Source organism: Dromiciops gliroides, chromosome 2 (genome assembly GCF_019393635.1).
Source record: "Dromiciops gliroides isolate mDroGli1 chromosome 2, mDroGli1.pri, whole genome shotgun sequence".
NCBI classification, from domain to species: domain Eukaryota; kingdom Metazoa; phylum Chordata; class Mammalia; order Microbiotheria; family Microbiotheriidae; genus Dromiciops; species Dromiciops gliroides.
Window position 1 is genome coordinate 290,450,224 of NC_057862.1, and position 23,910 is coordinate 290,474,133.

Genomic DNA, 23,910 nt, shown 5'->3' on the forward strand with positions numbered 1-23,910 from the left:
TGCTATATGCTAAGTGCTTTGTAAATGTAATTTCATTTGATCCTCACAATAAACTTGGAGAAGTTAGGGCTATTAGGACCCCCATTGTACAGTTGAAGAAATTGAGACACATAGAGGTGAAGTGATTTGCTCAGGGTCATGCAGCTAGTAATTGTCTTAGTCTGGATTTGAACTCTGGCCTTCCTGCTTCCAGGATTTTCCTGTTATCCACTGTACCACCAGCTGCCTAGTAGAACCCATGGCCCTAAGCGTCCTCTTGATGAGGAAGAACATGTGACTTAGGGCCAAATTGTGCAGGGTCTTGAATGCTAACCTAAGGCATTTATTTATATTTTATGCCATAAACAGTGAAGAGTTACATAAGCAGGATTGTCCTGTGTTTTCTCCCCCCAGTAGAATGTGAACTCCTTGAGAAAAAGTACTCCCTTGCTTTTTAAAAAAAAAAAGTTTAAATTTAATTTTTTTTCAATAAACAAGCATTTATCTTCTTCTACTGCCTCCCCTCACCCCAGTTGGGGAAAACCCCCTAAAACCTTTGTAATCAATATGCATACTGAAACAAAAGAGATTCCTGTTTTGCCTATAATCTTTCACTTCTTTTTCATGAGAATTGGTAGTGTGCTTTCAGCATTGGGCCTCAGGAATCAATTTCTCTTTGTATTGATCAGTTCTTAAACCTTTTAATGTTGTCTTTACAAAATTGTTATTAATGTACTCATCTGCCCCTGCATCAGTTAATTCCTATGAGTCTTGCTGGTTTTCTTTGGGAGTGATATTCTATTACAGTCCTACTCCATAATGTTTAACCATTCCCAAATTGATGGACAGCTCCTTAGTTTTCAGTTCTTTGCCACTACAAAAAAATATACTATATTTTCATGCTGATAGGATTTTTTCTTGTCTTTGATCGATCTGCTTTGGGGTATAGGTATAGGAGTGGTGTTTCTGTGTCAAAGGGTATGCACAATTTAGTTTCAGATGGCTTTTCAGAATGGCTATACCAGTTCACAGTTCCAAGAGTGTGTTAATGTGCCTGTGTTCCTGCAGCCATTCCAACATGTCGTTTTCTGTTTTTGTCATATTCATTAAACTAATGGGCAGCTTTAGAGTTGCTTCAATTTTTATTTCTCTAAATATCACCATTTTTTCATATGGCATTGGTAGCTTGGATTTTTTCCTTTAAAAACTGCCTGCTCATAGGATTTGGACTGTTTTGTACTTCTGTATTGTATCTCCAGTGCTTAGCATAGTGCTTTGCACCTAGTAAGTGCTTACTAAATACTTTTTCATCTATTCATTTTTGTACATTAGGATTACTATGGCATCTGTTGGATGGATGGATGAGAGAAGAGATGAGACAGATGCCAGTTAGGAAGGTATTACAGTTATCTAGGCAAAAAACCTGAACTTAGAGTATTTGAAGTTGTAGTGGATTAGGAGGGCGGGCTACAGTAGAGAGATTTTTCAGGGTGGAATTGACAGATCATGGCATCTGTATGGATGTGCAAGTTTAGTGAAAGAAGAGAAACGTCTGGGTTTCGAGCTTAGGGGACTGAGAAAATAATGTCTCAGAGAAATTAGGAAGCAAAGCAAAACTTTCAAATGCCTGTAACACCTTCAAATTAAACTTTTTGTTTATATTTGCTTTTGTTCATGTCCTGATCCTTGTCTTATTTCTGGGATAAATGAGATATATTCTGTCTTGTTCTAGAACGTCCTATCCCCTTTGATCATATGATGTATGACCATCTACAAAAGTGGGGCCCCCGAAGAGAAGAAGTGAAATTTTTCCTTCGTCATGAGGATTCCCCAACTGAGAGCAGTGAACAAGGTAGGTATATTTATATTTTAAATGAAGCTCATTTAAGGAAGATCTGAATACTGTATTTACTGGTGAAACTTCTCTTTTCCCTCCTTAAAATGATGAGATTGATAATTAGTATGCCTCTTATCTCCCTAACATCTGTCATTACAACTTGGAACTGCAGTACTCGATGAGAGGGGAACCCAATTGAATAGCTCTGATAGTTAGGAAGTTGTGGGTTTTTTTCTTGTATGCTTGAGGTTTATTCTTTTATGTATGTTAGGGGTGTTTAGAGTGCTCCTTCCTACACTTTCTGGACTGTCTTACGCCAACCTGCACCTCACACTGGCAGGTCTGTGTTCCTAAGAAGGGTCACTACCATTTGGCTATATCAGATTCTCAAGTTTCTAGGGGTAAACTGTTTTGTAGGGAATACATTCCCCTTAGATGTCACATTACCTGTTGAGGTTCTGCTGATAGGCTTTCATTTACACAAACAAGCCACTAACAATCATGACACATTTAGGTTTTTAGTTTTTAGGGTTTTTTTAAACTTTTACAAAATACTATTTTAGGTTTTTTTTAACTTTTACAAAATACTATTTTATTTAGATCCTTATTTAGGAAAAGAAAAAAGAACTGTTGTATTATGGTATTCATATAAACATCACAAACCAAAACTTGGATACTGATTTTTAGACTTAAATCATACAAAGAGAAAAACATCAAAATACTGATTGGTTTTTGACAACTGAATGTAAAAGCAAATCCAAAGCAACAGATTTCTTTTTCGACATACACCACTTTAAGAAGAAACACCAATTAGTAATGCTTTCCTAAATCTCTACCTCACAATGATATAAACAGGGGTAGTTAGTGATTGTACTGCTTTATTACTGCTGTTAGGGGCTCTCTTCCTCTCACTCAGTGCCAACACACAACATGACACACGTAAAAATAAGTTCTCTATTATTCACAGTAAAGCAAGAGCATATACAGAGCAGGACCTACCTAGTGCAAGCCTGTAGGTCCTGAACACAACAGGGGAGCTTTAGGTGGCTCATGTGGATCATGGGAACACTTTGATTCTGATCCACTGGATAAGAATCTCATCCCTCATTGGTGGCTGAGCTAAACTCTATGGGAGCTGTGATAGATACTGAACCATACTATAGAAAGATTGAGCCTAAAACCCAACACAACAGTCCATCGATTTAGAAATAATAAATACAATCTTCTTCTTCAGTCTAAGTTGGGGGAAGTTGTCTTTTCTGAGTGTGTGGAGTCAACATTACTTGATGAAGTCAAGGCTGCTGGACTGGACTCATTGGGATCAAAACAACATGGCCAGGGCCAGGCCACAGTCAGGTTAGGAACATTCCACGACCTGTCTCAACTCTTGAAACAATGGGGCAAGCTCCTTTTCTAGGCTGACAATCAGTCTAGTATTAGCACTGCTGCTTGCTATGAAACTCACCACCGATGGTAATCGATTGAATTGGACTACTTGGTATGTGTTATTGTAGCAAATGATACTTTTGTTTTTTGAAAGTCCAAGTTTGCTGCCCTGGTCTGTTGCAAGTGCAAAGGTAGACAGGAAACCAGGTCTCAAAGCGTGTTCTGGAGCCATTATCATTTGCCACTTTGATAACAGGCACTCCATCTCTGTCTGAAACTACAATGGCATGAAGACCTTCAACACTTGATAACTTTTTGTAGAGGAATCTCTTCAAATCATCTGCCATGATGAGCCCCTTCCTCCCGTGGAGACAGTCCCCAGACCTGGCTCAGGCTGCCAGGGCCGCCGCTGTCCTCGGTCGCAGGTAGCTCCGACTGCTACAGTCACTTCCTCTTGAACCTGCTGTCACATGATTCGATACATTTAGTTTTGAAACATAATTCTTAGTAGCAAGAAATGATGACATAATAGAGACTTATGTATTCAAGTAAATACAGGAATAATATCACAATCTGTACATAAAGCTGGGTCACATCCTCCCACCAGTGAGCTCAGTATCTGTAAAAGACCATGGTCACATACTTACAGAAGCCTGGCAAGGAAATACTTCAGTAAGGAAAACTGATGTTCTCTAGGTGACTTCACAACTCTGGAATTCAGGCATTTAATTCACTGGTCCCATTAGGAACATTTGTGTACCACAGGAAGTTGCCTGTTTGCTAACTGCTCCCTTTCTGATCCTCATCATTTTTCTAGTTGAATCAGTCCTCTATTCTCAAATCAACAAAACATTTACAACACGGATTTTTAACCTAGGATCTGTGAAAACGTTCTTAAAAAATATTGTGATAACTATTTCAACATAATTTGTTTATTTTGTAATCCTGTATATTTTTTGGATTTAAAAACTTTATTTAGAAAAAGGGTCCATGAGTTTTACCAGATTGCCAAGGTGTTTGCTAACTATTTTGGCATTTTGGCCCTGCCTCTCATTGCTGCTTCTTAAAGAAGTTCTTACAGAATTAACTTTCTTCCCTAATGATATTTCTTTGGTCTTCAGTCTTGACTTGGAAGGTTCTTCAGTTTATTTTCACCTTTCAGTAGCTCAAATCAGCCTCCTAGTACTCAGTGATTCATCTCTTTCACTTATGATATAAAACCCCCCCTATGAAATCAACTGATCTTAATTATTCTTCCTGTATTCTACATTTACGTGATTTTTCAGTTTGAATTTTAGCTTTTAAAACTCGAACAGTGTTACATGCAAATGATTTGAGGGACCGCAGTACTTTGCAGCTTCAAACACTGCATAGTGTTCAGAGTTCTTGGTTCTGTCTCTGAAAACCATTTCTTTATGCTCACATTTTATCTATTTTTAATAAATGAAAGTTCTTTTCTTCCCTTTACAACTATCAAACTGTTCACACAGAAGAAGCATCACCCATAGTGAAGTCAGTGGTGTCAAATTCAAATAGAAAGGGAACCCTGAAGCTGCATATTGATTTAGAAAACCACAAATTAACATTATCTGTGTTGCATTTGATTTTTATTTCTTTTATTAACATTTCCCAACCACATTATAATCTGTTGCACCATCTTTTGCAGGTGAGTTTGATACCTGCCTTACAAAATGATTTAAACCTTTTATATTTATGCCATACTTCTTTTCTTTTCACCATCATCTTGGTTGCCCTTTCCAAGTATGCTTGTTACTCAATATCCTTCCTAAATTGTGGTGCCAGAACTGAACATAGCATTACAAAAGTAGGATGACTAAGGCAGGGCTATTGATTTAATTTGTTCTGTATATCCTACTTCTTTCCCTTTAAAAAATAATATCTTTTGTTTGTATATCACCTTAATTTTCTAATGTATTTCTCTCCCCTCTCCCTGATAGATTATACCTCTGTTAGTGAATCCTAGAATTACATTAACTATTTTGATTTCCATGTTATACTCTTCAGACACTGAGCTTTCAAATCACTAAACTCATCAGATTTTTTTTTTGATCCTAGAACACTTTTTCAGCCTGCTGTTTAGGTACATTAGAGGCAGAGTGTTGAGTGAATGGAGAGTGGTTTTGGGCCAACTAGGTTCAATTCTTGCTTTCGGCACATTCTACACTGTGATCCTGGGTAAATCACTTCTCAGTGCTCTAAGAAATGCTCTAAGACAGTAGCTTGAATAACAGTTGCCAATTTGCAGTTGTAGAATGGATTTCCTTATTTGGGAATTCCCTTTACCAATTAAATCACTATCCTTTTCTGGCTAACTCTCCCCTACACCCTAGTCCTCCATATTAGACTCTTTTTTTTTTTAAATTTATTTATTTTTGTGAGGCAATTGGGGTTAAGTGACTTGCTCAGGGTCACACAGCCAGTAAGTGTTAAATGTCTGAGGACGGATTTGAACTCGGGTACTCTTGACTCCAGGGCTGGTGCTCTATCCACTGCGCCATCTAGCTGCCCCCATATTAGACTCTTAAAGTTGATTTAAAAAATCTTAAGTGTAAGATCTTTATCTGGATTAAATCTCATCTTAATTTTGGTCTAATGTTTTAACTTCTCAAGATTTTTCTGTATCTTGACAGTTATCAAATATTTTGAGGGTAGTCAACAATTTTGTCTTCAACAAATTTGATAAATATACTGTCTCTGTCTTTAAGCCACTAGTAAAAATGTTGAACAGTATAAACTCGATGAAAGACCCTTGGGTTACTCTATCCTCTGATGACTTCTCTTTGGATATGGTCATTCTGAATCTGCCTTACTCTTTTTTTTTTTTTTTTTTTTTTTTAGTGAGGCAATTGGGGTTAAGTGACTTGCCCAGGGTCACACAGCTAGTAAGTGTTAAGTGTCTGAGGCCAGATTTGAACTCAGGTACTCCTGACTCCAGGGCCGGTGCTCCATCCACTGTGCCATCTAGCTGCCCCCCTGCCTTACTCTTAATGTCAGCTTTTATCTTTTTCTCTTGTTCACAAAAATATCCTGACAACATACTTTCCTTCAGCAAAGTATTTGATAATGTCTGCAGTATCCCTTGAGCTACTTGTGTAGCTGCTCAAACAATAAATGGAAGTGGTGTCCATATGTCATGACCTATTCTAGATGAAGACATGCTCACTTTAGTTTGGACTGCTTCTTTTTTGGAATGTTCATATATATAATAATAATTATAATGTGTTCTATAATATTGCCAGTGGATAGAGTGTTTAACCTGGAATCAAGGAGATCTAACTTAATATTAAAGAGATTGACAATAATGAGACAACATACCAAAATTTATGGGATGTGGCCAAAGCAGTACTTTGGGGAAAATTTATGTTTCTAAACTCATACATCAATAAAATAGAGAAAGAGCAGATCAATGGAGGTCATGCAACTAAAAAAACTTGAAAAAGGGGGACAGCTAGGTGGCACAGTGGATGAAGCACTGGCCCTGGATTCAGGAGGACCTGAGTTCAAATCCGGCCTCAGACACTTGACACTTAACTAGTTGTGTGACCCTGGGCAAGTTGCCTAACCCTCATTGCCCTGCAAAAAAACACAAAAAACAAAACAAAATTAAAACAAACAAAAAAAACCTTTGGGGCAGCTAGGTGGTACAGTGGATAGAGTGACCTTGGGCAAGTCACTTAACCCCAATTGCCTCACCAAAAAAACAAAACTAGAAAAAGAACAAATTAAAAATCCCTAAGTAAACATCAAATTGGAAATCCCAAAAACCAAAGGCAAGATTAATAAATTGAAAGAAAAATCAATAAGATAGATAAGTCATTGATTAATTTAATTAAAAATTTTTTTTTTGGCTGGGCAATGAGGGTTAAGTGACTTGCCCAGGGTCACACAGCTAGTAAGTGTCAAGTGTCTGAGGCCGGATTTCAACTCAGGTACTCCTGAATCCAGGGCCAAGTGCTTTATCCACTATGCCACCTAGCTGCCCCCTTATTTTTTTTTAAAAGAAAAAAACCCACCAAATATTCAGTACCAAAAATGAAAAGGGTGAAATCACCACCATTGAAGAAATTGAAGCAATCGTTAGGAAATATTTTGTTCAATTATATGCCAGTTCAATGATGCGAGACAGTTCCAAAAGACTCATGATAGAAAATGCTATCCACAGCCAGAAAAAAATACTGTGGAATCTGAATTCAGATCTAAGCATACTTTTTTTTTTCTTTCTTGAGGGTTTTCCCTTTTGTTCTGATTCTTCTTTTACAACATGACTAATGCGGAAATAGGTTTAACATTACTGTACATGTATAACCTATATCACATTGGTCTTGGGAGGGGGTAGGGAGAAAAATTTGGAACTCAAAATCTTATAAAAACAAATTTTGAAAACTATCTTTACATGTAACTGGAAAAAAAAATACTGTTAAGATTAGGGAAAGAAAAAAACCAAAACACCAGGGTCCTGGCTTGTACTCCACTGTCTTGCTCAGTACACTATTAATCATTAAGATTTTATCACTGTACACATTTACTGAGTGCTTTTTTTGTGTATGTCATTGTGGTAGGTACTGGGGACAAGATGGAGAAATTGATGTACTTATAGACATATATACACATGAAGTTCCCTTTATTGTTTGCCAACTGTATTTATATTTCCCTAGCATAGAAACTACCACTAGAAAAATACAGTTTTTTAATTTGACTTTTAATTTTCTTTCCTCTTTGTTGTTTGTTTTATTCTTTTCCAAACAAGTGGTCATATATGCCACTCAGGCCATGGAGACTAACATTTAAAGGAGATTCTAATATTGAGAGTGCTAGCTGTTACAAGTGTTAGTTATGATATTGTAGATCATACTTTTTATTGAGTAAGGAAAAAAGGCTAGGAATCACAATTTTAAATAAGTAAGTTTCAAGGTTGAACGATATATGAAATGAGATTTATAACTTTATATATGGACAATGAATTCTGTTGAGCAAGATGGTTCACAAAACTGCCATATTTGAAGCCATAAGACCATTGTGACCACAATTTGTTTTCTATCCACTTTATTATAAGGAAGTGTGGCTTTTTTCTATTTTTCCACTGTTGAGTGTTCAGTTAAATTTTAGTCTAATATGGACTGTCCGAACAACTGCACTAAGACTTTTGGGACACCGTCTGTGAAGTGAAAAGGCCTTTCTAAATAGCTCACCAACTTTGATGCTTTGTGAAAATTGAAAAGTAGAAGAAAGACTTAGCTTCAACCTTAAATGAGAGGTTGCACATTTTTGTTTTTAAACTGTTAAGTAGTGAAAGGAACGCTGGACCACAACTCTGCTGCTTATAACCTTGGTGACTTTTGGCTGGCTACTTCTCTATCTCTGTTTTTGTCCTCTATAAAATTAAAGGACTATGACTAGGTTCTTTCTGAGATCCTCTTCCAGCTAACAAGTCTCTGGATTGTGTGATCCTGATGACTACCAAAGTATTATGCACATACCAGACTTGTTATAAATGTTTAATGAGTACATGCAATTAATAAATTTGGGAAATCTATTTTTTATTTGAAATTTTTAGTAAGATTGATACTTATCCTTTCTAGGTGGTCGCCAGATCCAAGATCAAAGAAATCAAAGAAATGGAATTAGTACATCTGCTGAGAAACATACTGAAAATGGGGTAGGTAATATTGAATATAATTTAATACTTTAACATGTTCTTTATTGATAAATGTGGATTGTAGAATAGCTTTAATTTTTAAAAAAATCTTTTTTTTTTCTTCTGAGCAGAATTTATTTTTATTAATTGCCCAAAGTGCTTAAGCTTTGGGACCAGAGGTAGTCCTTCCACTCATGGATTTAGTAGGAACCATATCTGTTCTTTGCAATGCTCCTAGGGAAAGGTTATGGTCCCAAAGACTCTTGAGCTTCAGAGAGTCAGAAAAATTAGGGAAAGTATCATTGCAAGTAGTTTTGTGCCCCGTTTTTGGTTTTTCATGTGGTAGTTATTTGAGTCCTGGAGTGTGGCATTATGGAAAGAACACTGTGTGGTTTGTACTAAATTAACTTTGATGTCTCTTTTAGCTTCTGAAGCTCTGATCTTATGATCTATAAATTAGGTCCTTTATTGGTATTCTTAAATATTTGTCTTTATACTTGACATATATCCTTTGGTTCATGTGCTAAAGAAGATAGTGATTTGTAGTTAAGGAGTAGGTTTAGAAGAAAAGTATAAAGTAATAGTGAGAATTGGGGACTAAAATTGAATACAGGTGGGGAATTTGGGGACTACATGGAGAATTGGGGCTTCATGGACCCTTGAATTTAGAAGGGATTTCAGAGGCAATATAGTCCTTCCCCTCTATAATATTCCTGACAAGTTTTTTTCCAGCTTCTGCTTGCATCCTTCAAGTAATGGGAAAATCAGCATTCACAAAACAACCCATACCATTATCGGGTAGTTCTAATTGCTACAAAGGTTTTTCCTTAGGTTCAGCCAACATATATTTCTGTCTTACTTTCCCATGCTACCCATCAAATATATAACAATTATAAATATTTCCTTTTCCACCTGCCTTCCCAAGTTCCCCTTATTGAGGGAAGCTCTTTTAGCCATACAGTGTGGTTTTCTGGTCCCTCTTAAATCCAGGCCACATTCTTGGATGGTTTACCTTCCTAAACCATGGCACCCAGAACTGGATCTATGTATCTGATGAAGGAGGAATACAGCAGACTATCTCTTTCTTCATTTTGGATTCTGTACTTCTATTAACATAGCTTAAAATAGGATTATTTTTGGAATACATTGTGTTAAATTGTCACAGAATTACAGAATTGGAAAGGGACTTCAGTGACCATTTAGTCTGATACCTAAAAAGAATCCTTGGTACAGTATACTAGAGAAGTAGCCATTTGATTGAAGACCTCCCATGAAGGTGAACCCTGATCCAACCCATTCCACTTGTAAACAGTTCTAGTTAGAAGTTCTTTCTAATATCGAGCTTGAATTAAGGAAGCTAGGTGGCACAGTGAGAATTGGCCCTGGAATCAAATCCTATCTCAGAAACTAGCTGGGTGACCTTGGACAAGTCACTTAATCTGTTTGCCTGAGTTTCCTTAACTGTAAAGTGGAGATAATAGCACCTATTTCCTAAGTTTGTTGAGAGGATTGCATGAGAGAATATTTATATAGTGCTAAGCACAGTGCCTGGCAAATAGTAGGCACCATAAATATTACTTTTATTGTCATTGTTGTTGTTATTATGATAGTTGTCTTCTTGCACTTTTACCCATTGCTCTTGGTTATAGCTCTGAGACCAATCAATAAAAGTCTAATACCAGCTTGCTCTTTAGATACTTGAAGATTTAAAGGGGACATCATTTGTCCTCTGAGAGTTCTTATTCTAGGAAAACATAACTTTCAAAGTGGTTCTGCTTGTTTATGATTTCTTCTAGTCTTGTTTTGGGGTGGGGGACAGGAAGAAACCCTGTCTCTGTTATTCCCACTCTCCTTTCTCTGTTTAAGGAAAGAAAGAAAAGCAAAACCCTTTAAACAAATATTCAGTCAAGCAAAACAAAACCTTGGCCACAAAAAGATTGGCCATACCCAAAAATGTAAGTCTTATTCTGCACCTTGAGTCCATCACCTTTGTCAAAAGATGGGTAGCATGCTTCTTCATTTGTACTCAGGGGTCATGATTGTTTATTACACTGATCAGATTTCTGAATCTTTTGGAGTTGTTTTTCTCTATATTGTGGTGTGGGTTGTTTTTGTTTGTTTGGTTGGTTTTTATGCAGGGCAATGTGGGTTAAGTGACTTGCCCAGGGCCACACAGCTAGTAATTGTCAAGTGTCTGAGGTTTTGTAGCATTCATGCTTCTGAAGTTATTAAAGCTTAAAACTATACTAAGACTTTTTGGATACCCTCTGTAAATAAAATTTTAAAATCAGAACAAAACAAAACAAACCAACATTGATTCCAGAGTACATGATGAAACACTTTCCTCTCATTGGAGAAAGGGTTTGGACAGTGTGGCAGTCACAGACTGTTATTATCAGTTTTGCTTAACTTTTTCTTTTACTACAAGGGATGATTGTGGATTGGGATTGGGGACTTTATTGAAGGATGAGTGTATTTAAATACTTCTTTGTTATAGGGGTCTGGGTCAGGGTTGGGGTGACTATTGGGAAGTGACAGTGATGTTTAAAAAAAATTAAATTAAAAAAATGAATAGCCAGCATTCAGAAAACTAGATAGGTTTATTGTACTGTTTCAGATGGAGGAAGGGTAGCTTCAAGTTCAAGGGTTTAATCGGCTTACTCTTATGCAACACGTGACATTTATTCTTTGTTGTTGGAATTGGAAAAGTGCCAATTTTAGAAAAATGCCAGCACTAGAGAATGGTGGAAAACTTGAGAAGCTTAGAGTTATCCAATGTCTTTTAGGCTGAGTATGGTCAGAAAATTGTATTTTGCTTTGGTGAGTGTTTATTTAGAACTTATTCTTCTTTGTTTATTAAACCTTTTAGATAACAAACCTTAAAACTTAATACCCTCAGAGCTGTAGCAAAATGAAAAAAAGAGAGAGAAAAGGATAGCTTATTTCTGAATATGAATAAGTAAATTTTTGGTTAATTATTGTAGGACAGCTAAAGTTAACTTTTGTTCTTCAGACATTGTTCTTAGAAAAACAGATTATTAGTTGTATTTAAACCTCAAGAAAATGTTTTAGACATCTGAATTAATTCTATTTTAAATAGATTACATCCATAAATAAATTGTTTAAACTAGATGTTCTTAACTTTTTTGTGTTATAGACCCCTTATCACAATGTTTTTTTAATGAGTAAAATAAAATATATAGGATTACAAAGATAACCAACTATATTGAAGTAGTTATTAAAATATTAAAAAAAACAAACCACAAGTCGATGGATCCCAGTTTAAGAGGCCCTGCTTTAGACATACTCATATTAAAGGACTAGGTGTTGGGAGGCAGTGAAATTTCATGGTTAGAGCCTGTGACTTAGGAACATCTGAAATTGTAGCAAGACTTAGATCTTGGGGCAGCTGGGTAGTACAGTGGTTAAAGCACCAGCCCTGGATTCAGGAGGACCTGAGTTCATATCCGACCCCAGACACTTGACACTTACTAGCTGTGTGACCCTGGGCAAGTCACTTAACCCTCATTCCCTACCCCTCCCTCCCCCAAAAGACTTAGATCCTGTGTATTTGTCATCTGTGCATTCCCCTAGTTTTGCCCAAGTAGATCCACTCAGTAAGTCTTCAAAATTGTTTTCCTTTACTTTTTTTGGGGGGGGGGTGGTGGCGGGGCAGTGACACTTATTGCCTGTGTGGCTTTATTTTTTTGTTTGTTTTTGTTTTTGGCAGGGCAATGAGGGTTAAGTGACTTGCCCAGGGTCATATAGCTAGTAAGCATCAAGTGTCTGAGGCTGGATTTGAACTCAGGTCCTGCTGAATCCAGGGCTGGTGCTTTATTCATTGTGCCACCTAGCTGCTCCCCTCTTTGTTTTTTTTTTTTTAATTTTTTTTTTTTAGTGAGACAATTGGGGTCAAGTGACTTGCCCAGGGTCACACAGCTAGTAAGTATTAAGTGTCTGAGGCTGGATTTGAACTCAGGTCCTCCTGACTCCAGGGCCGGTGCTCTATCCAACCCCCTCTTTATTGTTAATGAAGAACTTGTTCTGAATCTTTTTCAGTTTCATTTTGTATCATTATAGAGTCCTCTGAAAACATCCATTTTTATCACTTCTTATAGAATAATAGTATTTTGTTACATTTTTATACCATAATCTTTTAAGCCATTCTTTAATGGATGAATATCCCCTTATTCATTTTGAACTTTTAAAAGAGTTAGGTGAATTAGTATGACCTATTGTGCACTTTTCCACATTCTAATTTAAGTTAATTTTTTTGTGTAAAGTCTTATTCCTCTTCCTGTATTGTAAATTCTTAGGCCGGGGACTATGTAGGGACTTTAATATTTCATTGGCATGTCTTTAACACTGTCTTCCGTACAATATGTTCACTTGCCCATAGGAAACATGACAACTGAGTGTTACCCTATACTATAGGGCTATAGTTAACCCTTTGTGGTTAAGAGTTAGTTGGGGGAAAATAAAATTCTAAATAAATGAAAAAAAAATGATTAGGGGAGGGGGAAAAAGAGGTAGGAAAAAAATCATAACAATTAGAGTTAATTTGTCTTTTGCTGTGGTGGCAAACAGCTGAGTTTTCCCTATGTACCTCTTAGTAACCGCTGTAATTTATCAAATAACACTGAGGCATATGGTATAGTGGGGACATCTAAGCTGGGATGATCCTAAGCAATAATGGTAATAATAATGATGATGATAACAACAATTGCCTTTTACTTAGTTCTTTAGGTTACAAAGCACCTTATATATTCATTTGAGCCTCAGAAAAATCCCGTGAGGTGTTATTATTCCCACTTTGTAGATGAGAAAAAAGGGGTCGAGAGAGGATAGATAGGTGGCTTGCCCAGGATTCCAGAGGTAGTACTTAAATCTGGGTCTTCCCAGCTCTTCATGTAGTATTCTTCCTATTGTGCCATGCTGCCTTTGAATAGGCTCGTGGATCAAGCTTTCCTGTAAGGTACAGCTGCTGAAAAGATCCACCTGTATGCTTGAGTGGAGATATTGTATGCAGTTAGTGTATTCATATCCATAATGTATGGTGATTGAGCATATTCTTCTTAGATGAATTTAAATTTTAAAAAGTAACTCACATTGAATGAGGCAGTGTTGGTGGAACTGTGAAATGATTCAGCTGTTGTGGAAAACATTTTGTAATTATACAAGAAAAATTACTAATTGTCCAAACCTTTTGACTCAAAAACTGCATTTATTACTGGGCATGTAGTCCCAGAAAGCTAAAGTCAAAGAGAAAGGTTCTGCATATATGGAAATATTCATAGCACCATTTGTTGTTTGGAAAATATTGAACAAATTGTAATTATGTGAATAACGAGCAATATTATTTTGCTAAGAAATAACAAGTTAGTTCAGAGGACCATGGGAAGATTTGTATGAACTCAGGTAGAGCAAAGAGCTAAACCAGGAGAACGGTATACACAATGGATATAATCGAGGATGTCCAAGAAATTTTACCCTTGTCTTATTAACTTCAGAAGTGTAAATGCCACAAACTTATAAAAATGTGAAGGATTAATTATTTTAAGAGACTTTTTAAAAATGAAAATTTATCTTGCCATCTTATGCTGTATATCATTAGAGTTGATTTTTTATTTAAGTCAGCTGCTGGTCAGTAACTGAAAGGACTGCATTTTTAATCTTAGCCTTAAGGGGTCATCCAAAGAATGAAGTTTTGTGATGCATATATGACTCCATAAGAAAAAGTTGGGTGTAATTCAGGTGATCAAGGTGGTCAAAGAAGAGGACCTCCTCTGTTGATCCAGTGGTCTAAGGAAATATTGTCCAGAATGCCCCTGTTAGAATCGTTTTTCAAAATTCACAGTAATAAATAAGTGCACCCTTTCCTTTACATTTTAAAAATTATTGTATACGTTTTTCTGATTCGATTCCCTTCACTTTGCTTCAGTTCATAAAATTCTTCCTAGGTTTTGCTGAATCTGTCTTTGTTATTTCTTATGATTCAATAATATTCTCTTACCTATAGGTGGTTCAGCCATTCTCCAATTAATGGGCACACACTTTGTTTCCAGTTGCCACAAAAAAGTGTTTCTATAATTATATTTTCATATGTGCATTCTTTCCCTTTGATCTTGATCTCTTTGATGTATATGTCTAATAGTGATATGGCTGAGTCAAAGTTATACATAAGTTTATTGACTTAGTATAACTCTAGATTGCTTTCTAGAATGATATGTCCAATTCACAGCTCTGTCCTAACACAGGCCTTCCAACAATTATCATTTTCTTGTCATTTTTTGCCAATTTGATGGGTTGGACTTCAGAGTTGCTTTAATTTTCATCTTCATTATTATTGGTGATTTGAAACATTTTTTCATATGGTTGTTTATAATTTCAGTTTCTGTACTTAAACACAGTATTCATATACTTTGACCATTTTTCTTAGGATGACTCTTGTATCTTTTTAGCTATTTTTAGTGTTTCTCTGGGGGAGCAGGCTTCTCCTGGACCTTTCTTATTGCTGTCTTTTCCAGATGTATATACCTGACTAGACTTTTGAGACCCACATAAGCTATGAGGCCAAATGACTTCTACCTCTGCCATCTGCCATTATTTTTATCAAAGTCAATACTAAGTATTTATTGATGATTAAGTTTATAACCATATCCATTTACTTTAACTCTCTTTCTGCATGCTGGAATTTTTAAAAAATCATACTTCTTATTGCAATAGAAGTATGAATATAACCAGTCCATGCTACATAAAACATAGGAGTCTTCAGGGCTGCCAACCTTGCAGTAAAGGTTGAGTAGTAGTATATTTCTCCTACATCAAAGAAATTTCTTTACAGAATTTTCTTACAATGAGAAGTAAAGTTAAAAATTTTTTTGCATGTTTTTATGTCTTTAAAAAGTTGTATTTAGGGAAAAACTCATTTTGTTATGAGTGTGTTGTGATGTTTGTGGAAACTATATAATTTAAGTATAATCTATTTTATTTAATATTCATAGAATTAACAAAAATGTCCACTCTTAGATTTTAGAAACAATCAGCATAGTCATAAGAGCATTAGACTTGGGGTTCCTCCCTGCCTCCCTTCCTTCCTCCCTTTATAAATCTTTCAATTTGTGTTGTTAAATATTTCCCAATTACATGTAAAGAAATTAAAGTTATTTTTAAAAATTGAATTCTGAATTCTCTCCCTCCTTCCCACCCTGCCTTTGAGAAGGCAATTTTATATTGATTATACATGTAAAGTCATGCAAAACACAAACAAAATAAAGTAAAAAAATAGTATACTTCACTCTTCATTCAAAGTTCTTAAGTTTGTTTTTTAATTTAATTTTTTTTTACAGGGCAGTGAGGGTTAAGTGACTTGCCCAGGGTCACACAGCTAGTAAATAAGTTTGTTTTTTTTCTCCAAAGGTAGATAACATCTTTTGTCATGGGTCCTTTGGAATTGTCTTGAATCATTATCTTCATTGCATCAGCTCCTATAAGTTTTTCCAGGTTTCTCTGCTTATCATTTCTTTCTTTCTTTTTCCTTTTTTTTTTTTTTTTTTGCGGGGCAATTGGGGTTAAGTGACTTGCCCAGGGTCACACAGCTAGTAAGTGTTAAGTGTCTGAGGCCGGATTTGAACTCAGGTACTCCTGAATCCAGGGCCGGTGCTCTATCCACTGCGCCATCTAGCTGCCCTTATCATTTCTTTTTGCACAATAGTCTTCCAGTCACAGTCATATCACAACCTGTTCAGCTGTTCCCAAGGGATGAGCATTCCCTTAGTTTCCAATTCTTAGCCAACACAAAAAGAGCTGCTCTAAATATTTTTGTAAAAATAGGTGCTTTTCCCTTTTCTTTGATCTCGTTGGGATACTGAACTATTAGTGGTGTTGCTGAGTAAAAGGGTATGCACAGTTTTATAGCTCTTTGGACATAGTTCCAAATAGTTTTCCAGAATGGTTGGAGTAGTTCAACAACCTCACCAGCAGTGAATTAGTGTCCATTTTTCTACATCCTCTTCAGCATTAGTCATTTTCCTTTTCCATCATGTTAGCCAGTCTGATGGTGTGAGGTGGCATCTCAAATTTGTTTTAATTTGGATTTCTCTAGTTGTAATTTAAAACATTTTTTCCACATGACTATTGATAGCTTTGATTTCTTCTGCTGCTAACTGACCTTGTTCCCTATATATTTGAGCAATGAGACCTTTATCAGAGAAACTTGCTATAAAAAATTTTTACCCTAATTTCCTGTTTCCCTTCAAATTTTGACTGCAATAGTTTTGTTTGTGCAAAAGCCTTTTAATTTCATGAAATCAAAATCATTCTTTTATTTCCCACGATAATGTATATTCATGGATGAGTTCTATAGATGGGTGTGTTTGTGGTAGTCTGGACAACAAGCATTTTTCATACATGGTTTTTAGAGTGACTATGGATCTCATTTAGAAGGTTCTGAAGTATTCTGGGACTTGTTGCAAAATCAGATACTATCATTAGCAAAAAGTAGCATTGTTAATTGCTCCATGGAAGACCTTGTGCTCTCACTGGTTGCTGCCATTTGTATTGACTTCCAGGGTTCCCGATTTGCATTTCCAGTTATCTCTGGAATTTCTGAAGGAGCCTTCCACTCATGCTGACTGTAGATTCTGTCCTGCAGCCTCCACATGTGGCCTGGCCTCACTGGGAGGTTGCTGGCTTGTTTGCTTGTGCTAAAGCTGGCTGTGCTGGCATTCTCTTTGCCTGTTTTTGTGAGCTTCTGATGAACTTTTTACGTAAAAATACTGTAGTTTGGGGTAGCTAGGTGGCGCAGTGAATAGAGCACCGGCCCTGGATTCAGGAGTACCTGAGTTCAAATCCAGCCTCAGACACTTGACACTTACTAGCTGTGTGACTCTGGGCAAGTCACTTAACCCCAATTGCCTCACCAAAAAAAAAGAAAAGAAAAGAAAAAAAACGTTAAGTGATTTGACCAAGATTACTAAAGGCTAAGGCAAGGCATTTCTCAGTATAGACTTCTGATCCCTATCAGTCAATAAACATTTAGCTGTGTGACCCTGTAAGTCACTTAACCCCAATTGTCTCACTAAAAAAACAAAAACAAAAAACCCCCTGTAGTTTGTCATTGGACTTTTCTATCATTATTCTTTGGATTTCTTGATCTTTATTTATCTTGGTGAAATTTTAAGGGTTTTATTGGAGTAGGTGTGGCTGAGTTTATCAACTTGCCACCATTCAGGTAGTCATCTTGACAAGAAATATTGCCACAGGGATCCTTCTGTGGGAGCAAGAACCTGAGTGGGTGGCTCTGCAGAGAGGATGAAATCACAAAAGGCTGCAGAGAGTCAATTAGAGCTATATCCAAAAATAGTCTCTCATAGTTTGTCCTTGTCAGGAAATTCTTTCTGACGGGTAGGTCCAAGAAACCACTAGAGTGGAGAGCCCCCTGCCCTTTTGGGGTGGCGCTCTTTTATCAGAGAATGTAGCCTTTGCAAGATAGATCACCTACCCCTGACAGTCTGGTATGTGATGATGAAGCTATTGTTTATAGAAGTCCATTCCATTGTTCCTTCATACCAGCTACCTAGTGGTGACAGGGAGGATAGAAAATGGAGAAAATATTGCAACAGCAGGCCCAATCCTAGGGTTTCTTTGCAGTAAAATGTGTGCTCTTTTTTTTTTTTTTTGCTGGGCAATTGGGGTTAAGTGACTTGCCCAGGGTCACACAGCTGGTAAATGTTAAGTGTCTGAGGTCGGATTTGAGCTCAGGTACTCCTGAATCCAGGGCCGATGCTCTATCCACTGCGCCATCTAGCTGCCCCAAAATGTGTACTCTTGATCCGAGGGGCTGATAGGAAGAAGGATGTGTTGCAGCCTTGATAGCGTGACAGGAGTAACAGACCTAAATGGCACTGTAATTCCATAACCTGATGACAGTGATGACGAAGACGATTACTACTACCACCACCACCACCACCACCACACATTTATATAGCATCTAATATGTGTATATCTGGGATTGGGTTTAAACTCAGGCTTTACTGACTCCAGGCCCAGTGCTCTATCCTCTGTACTATCTAGTTGCCTCTAGGCTAGACGAAGTAGGTATCTTTAGGTAGATGAAGGAAAACAGTATGATTAATCTGTTGCCTGTAGCAGCCAAGTGATGCAATGGCTAGAGTGCTGGGCCTGGAGTCAGGGAAACAGCATTTTAAGTCTAGCTTCAGACATTTTTCAGTTGTGTGACCTTGGGCAAATCACCTAACATCTGTCTGCCTTGGTTTCCTTAACTGTAAAATGGTTATTGTGAAGATCAAATGAGATAATAATTGTAAAGTATTTAGCACAATGCCTGGCATATAGTAGGTGCTTAATAAATGCTTGTTCCCTTCCCCTTTCTCTTTCCCTAGAGGCAGGTCAAGAACCAGCTGAGGTAATATCATACCAGTTCCTCAAAGGTTGATACTCTGAATGGCATTAAGAACATTGTTGGGCAGCAATGACTGCATTCTCTTTGAGGATCATATGGTCCTGGGCCTACAGCAACATAGCAACATTAATTGTGTGTCCAGATTGATGATGAACCTAATCGTCAATTAATGCTATTCTTATGAGGGTATCAACTGGTTATTCATTTGGGTAGAAGGCATATGACATCTCTGGGGAGCACTTAACATTCCTCACTTCAAACTTGGCTCAGCCCGTGACTCCCAGGACAACTCCATCTCTTTACCAGCAGTCTTTTGATGTTGACAGTGCCTCCACCCTTTGGCCACATCTTCCAGTTAATGCTCATAAACTCCATTTCAATAAGCACCCATGCCAGTCACATTCATTTCAAGCTTGGCTTACTTAGCCCATGACTTCCCAAAATACTACTTCCACCTTTACTACTATCTCCACCCTCTCCCCACCCTTTTAAGCTTCCTTTTATGTGTTGAATGTGTTTTTTGAGTGCAGGAACTGTCTTTTTGTTTGTATTTGTATTTGCAGGGTAGCACAGTGCCCAACACATAGTAACTTTTGAATAAATGCTTTATTTAACCTTATTTTAAACAAAAAACCAAAAACCTGTATGCTATGAGAATCATTTACATAATTCTTAACATTCTTTTCACCCACTTCCCTCAAGTGGAGAGCCTTTAATTGTTCACTTCTGATCTCTGAAGACCCCTAACCATTCAACCAAATGCATTGCCACCACTCAGAAATGAGTATAAATAAAAATGTTATTTGTTGTATTCCTCAGGGCTCTTTTATAGACTAGTCTTGTTGCTCACAGCTTAGTCTGCTGGGAGAATGCTGCCACAATTAATTTGTATTCTGTTTTCTCATAATGGAAAAAATCCAGTAAACCAAGCAAAACAGTCTTTTTCAAGAGCTACAGTTTTTTAGGAAGGGGCCTATTGGGCTGATGAATGGGACAAGTCATTGGGGCTAGAACTGGAGGTCCCAGCCCCTGACAATATAACACTCTTTTCATGAAAGATATTAATACTTGAGGGTCATGGTCTTGGATGTATCATTTCCATTTAATGATGAAAGTCTCTTGTTCCCTATATACCTTATTAGATGACTCTTCTTAGGTTGAGCAATTCTGGAGAAAGATAAACAGTGTGGTCCTCTTTCATCTTTTCGGGGGTAAACAGGACCCAGTAACACAAAAGCAGTTGTTTCTCAAAGGGTAATGAGTGGCTTTTTCAGGGAGTTTATAGCTACCGAAGCATAATGGTCATTTAAGCTGGCTACCTGGTCATTATGAATAGGGTTCTCAGGATTATAGGCCCCATAGGGTCATTGGGGCCTAAAGAGAAAGACTTCAGGGTTATAGCACATTCTAATCCCCATTCAAAAAAGGCAGATTAATAAGTATAGGCAATTCTGCTATAATGTGATATGAGTTCCTAAAAATCGCCACACTATGCAAAATTAGAAATAAAAACCATAGAGCCTGGGGGGAAATGGGATTAAAGGCACAATGTTCAAAAACTTCATTAGCGACACATGAAAGGATAGGAATCTTTTTCTTTTCTTTTTTTTTTTTTTACTTAAAATTTTTTCCCCCCAAATACTTGTAAAGATTTTTTTTTTAAATTCTAAAGTTTTCTCTCCCCCTCCCAAAGCCAGCAAGCAATCTGATATTGGTTATACATTACAATCATGCTAAACATATTTCTACATTAGGCATGTTGTAAGAGAAGAATCAGAACAAAAGGAAAAAATGCAAGAAAGAATAAACAACAGCAAAAGTGAAAATGGTATGCTTCAATCTGCATTCAGACTTCATAGTTCTTTTTCTGAATATGGAGCATTTTCCACCATGAGTCTTTTAGCATTGTCTTGGATCACTGTATTTCTGAGAAAAGTTAAGTCTGTCATAGTTGATTATCACACCATGTTGTTGATACTGTGTACAGTGTTCTCTTGGTTCTCAATTCATGTAAGTCTTTCTCCAGGTTTTTCTGAAATCCATCTGCTTATCATTTCTTATAGAACAGTAGTAGGAGTGATTGTGGTGCCAACCAGCCTTTCTCTGCCCACAACTCCTCCTGTTCTTCAGAATATACATGAAATGTGGTACTTTACTTTGACAAAGACCAGTTTTCTTGTGGAAGTGGGGTTGCAGCTTCTGAGTTATTGTGGAAGTGGTATGTTTTTCTGCATTCTGTCATGGAAGATATGATGCAGAAACAAACTTGAAATTGTTGTTATGCTATGTTTTTGAAACGTGTTATAGCAGAACTAATTCAATTAATCTGTCAATAAGCATTTTATAAAATGCTTACAATCTGCCAGTTACTGAGCATATAAAATAAGAAAAATATATTCCTTGTCCTCATGGAGCTCACATTCTAATAAAGGATAATAGGTAAATAAAGGTATTTGCAAGGTCTATACAATACAATGCAATACAAATGGAAGGTAGTACAGGGGAAGGCATTAGCAGTTAGTGGGAGGCTGAGGGGGTGGGACAAAGACCCACCACTTCTGTAGAAGGTGGTGGGATTTGACTGAGCCTTAAGGAATCTGGGAGTCAGAAATGAGGAGGAGGACAAGCATTCGTGACTTGAGGGTGGCCCCTTGACTGGAGTTTCAGCCTGCCTAACTTGATCATGTAGCCTGAACCATGGATACAGCCACTATTTATTACAGTTTTTATATATTTCTTAACCATTTAGCATGCATAACACTGTAATACAATGGGGGGGGCAATGAAGGTTAAGTGACTTGCCCAGGGTCACACAGCTAGTAAGTGTCAAGTGTCTGAGGTCGGATTTGAATTTGGGTCCTCCTGAATCCAGGGCTGGTGCTTTATCCACTGTGCCACCTAGCTGCCCCCTGTACTACAATTTTAAAAATTAGATTCCTATCCTTTATGAACAGGCAGTTTTCAGATGAAGAAATTAAAGCTATCTACATGTCATATGAAAAAAATGTTCTCAATCACTACTAATTAGAGAAATGCAAATTAAAACTACTCTGAGGTACCACCTCATACCTATCCAATTGGCTAATATGACAACAAAGGAAAATGACGAACATTAGAAAAGATGTGGGAAAATTGGAACACTAACACACTGTTGGTGGAATTGTGAACTGATCCAACCATTCTGGAGAGCAATTTGGAACCATGCTCAAAAGACTATAAAATTGTACATACCCTTTGAAACTCAGCAATACCACTACCAAATCTATATCCCAAATTTGAGGTGGGGAGACCAGTTAGAAGGCCATTGCAATAGTCCAGGTGTTTGATAATGAGCAAGTATAAGTAGCTCATCATGGACATCCAGCCCTGGAAAGGGCTGCAGCACCAGGTTTGCAGGAGGCAGCCATAGGTGGGCCCTAGTCCATTGTGTCACAGCCTTGTCCAGATGGATGCTCTGGAAGTAAACAGGCCCATTCTGGCACTCTATGGCTGTTTTAATGGGGCCCCTGAATTTTGCTTCAGGGATGAACAGGAGCTGTTATTGTGTGAAGCTGGCATTTGTGACTCTGGCGGTCTAACTTATTGATGGTCAGAGATCAGTGGTGCAGTATCGAGGGGTCTGCCCCTCAATTAGTAGGGGAAATGGGGGTGAGTGGGAAACCAGTATTTATTAAGCCCCTATTATGTGCTAGGCACTTTGCCAAGTGTTTTACAAATAGGATTTCATAGTAGAGCTTGGGAGTCTTGAGTAACACCCACACCTCCACACTACCAGTAGGGGTGGGGAAGAGAAGAAAGTGAATATTTATGAGCCAAGAATCAGAGGGAGTATACATGGGATAGTTGAGTTAACTGCCCCCAGGCAGACTGATCTGGGACCCAATTGTGGGACCTTTGGGCTGGGGGGATGGAAAAATTATTTTAGGATTTTGGCAGAAATCTTCTGAAATCTCGGGGCGCTTCCTTGTTGACAGCTTTTAATCACCTAGTTGGTGGCTTTTATCTGCTTTGCTTTGTTGCCAACTGCTCTTACTTGGAGGAGGGTGCTTCTGAATAGGTGTGGGGTTTTTTGGTTTGGTTTGGGTTTTTTGCAGGGCAATGAGGGTTAAGTGACTTGCCCAGGGTCACACAGCTAGTAAATGTCAAGTGTCTGAGGCCTGATTTTAACTCAGGTCCTCCTGAATCCAGGGCTGGTGCATTATCCACTGTGTCACCTAGCTGCCTCCCTGAATAGGTTTTTATTAAAGGAATTGTTTATCTGAATCCTCAAGCTTTGGGTGGTTGATTGTGACACTAGGCCTCTGTTTCCTCAGCAGTACAGTGAAGGGGTTTGGTATGGCTTCTGCAGTCTTTTTCAGCTCTAGACTCTTTCATACTGTGATCCACTAAGTGATAATTTATTGTTCTCATTTATTATTTATTAACTAAAAAACGTTGTTTGAGTAATAAATAACAATTTATAAAAGTGATGAGTTATTAGCTGACTTAGGAAAAAAAGCTCATGTTGAATAACCTAATTTTGTTGACAAAATTCACTAGTCTTTTTTGTTCAGTGATTGTTAAGAATTAGCCAGATGTCTTTCCATGTTAGCTAAAGAACTGTGAGATTTAAAATTGGATATTAGATCA

At 37.4% G+C, this 23,910-nt stretch overlaps 1 protein-coding gene, 1 non-coding gene and 1 pseudogene across 2 annotated transcripts in view; 2 read left to right on the forward strand and 1 right to left on the reverse strand.

The window, feature by feature from the left end:
• PPP1R13B (protein phosphatase 1 regulatory subunit 13B) overlaps positions 1 to 23,910 on the forward strand; it is a 121,672-nt gene that overhangs the window by 53,488 nt on the left and 44,274 nt on the right. Inside the window, exons 3-4 of the mRNA XM_043982279.1 lie at positions 1,712 to 1,831; positions 8,803 to 8,879. Coding sequence (XP_043838214.1) covers positions 1,712 to 1,831; positions 8,803 to 8,879 — 197 coding nt within the window. The remainder of the gene's footprint in view (positions 1 to 1,711; positions 1,832 to 8,802; positions 8,880 to 23,910) is intronic.
• Positions 3,174 to 3,586, reverse strand: LOC122740284 (annotated as a pseudogene).
• On the forward strand, positions 15,540 to 15,685 carry LOC122745167. The gene has a single exon (XR_006355440.1). It is a non-coding gene; the product is annotated as a small nucleolar RNA U109 (small nucleolar RNA).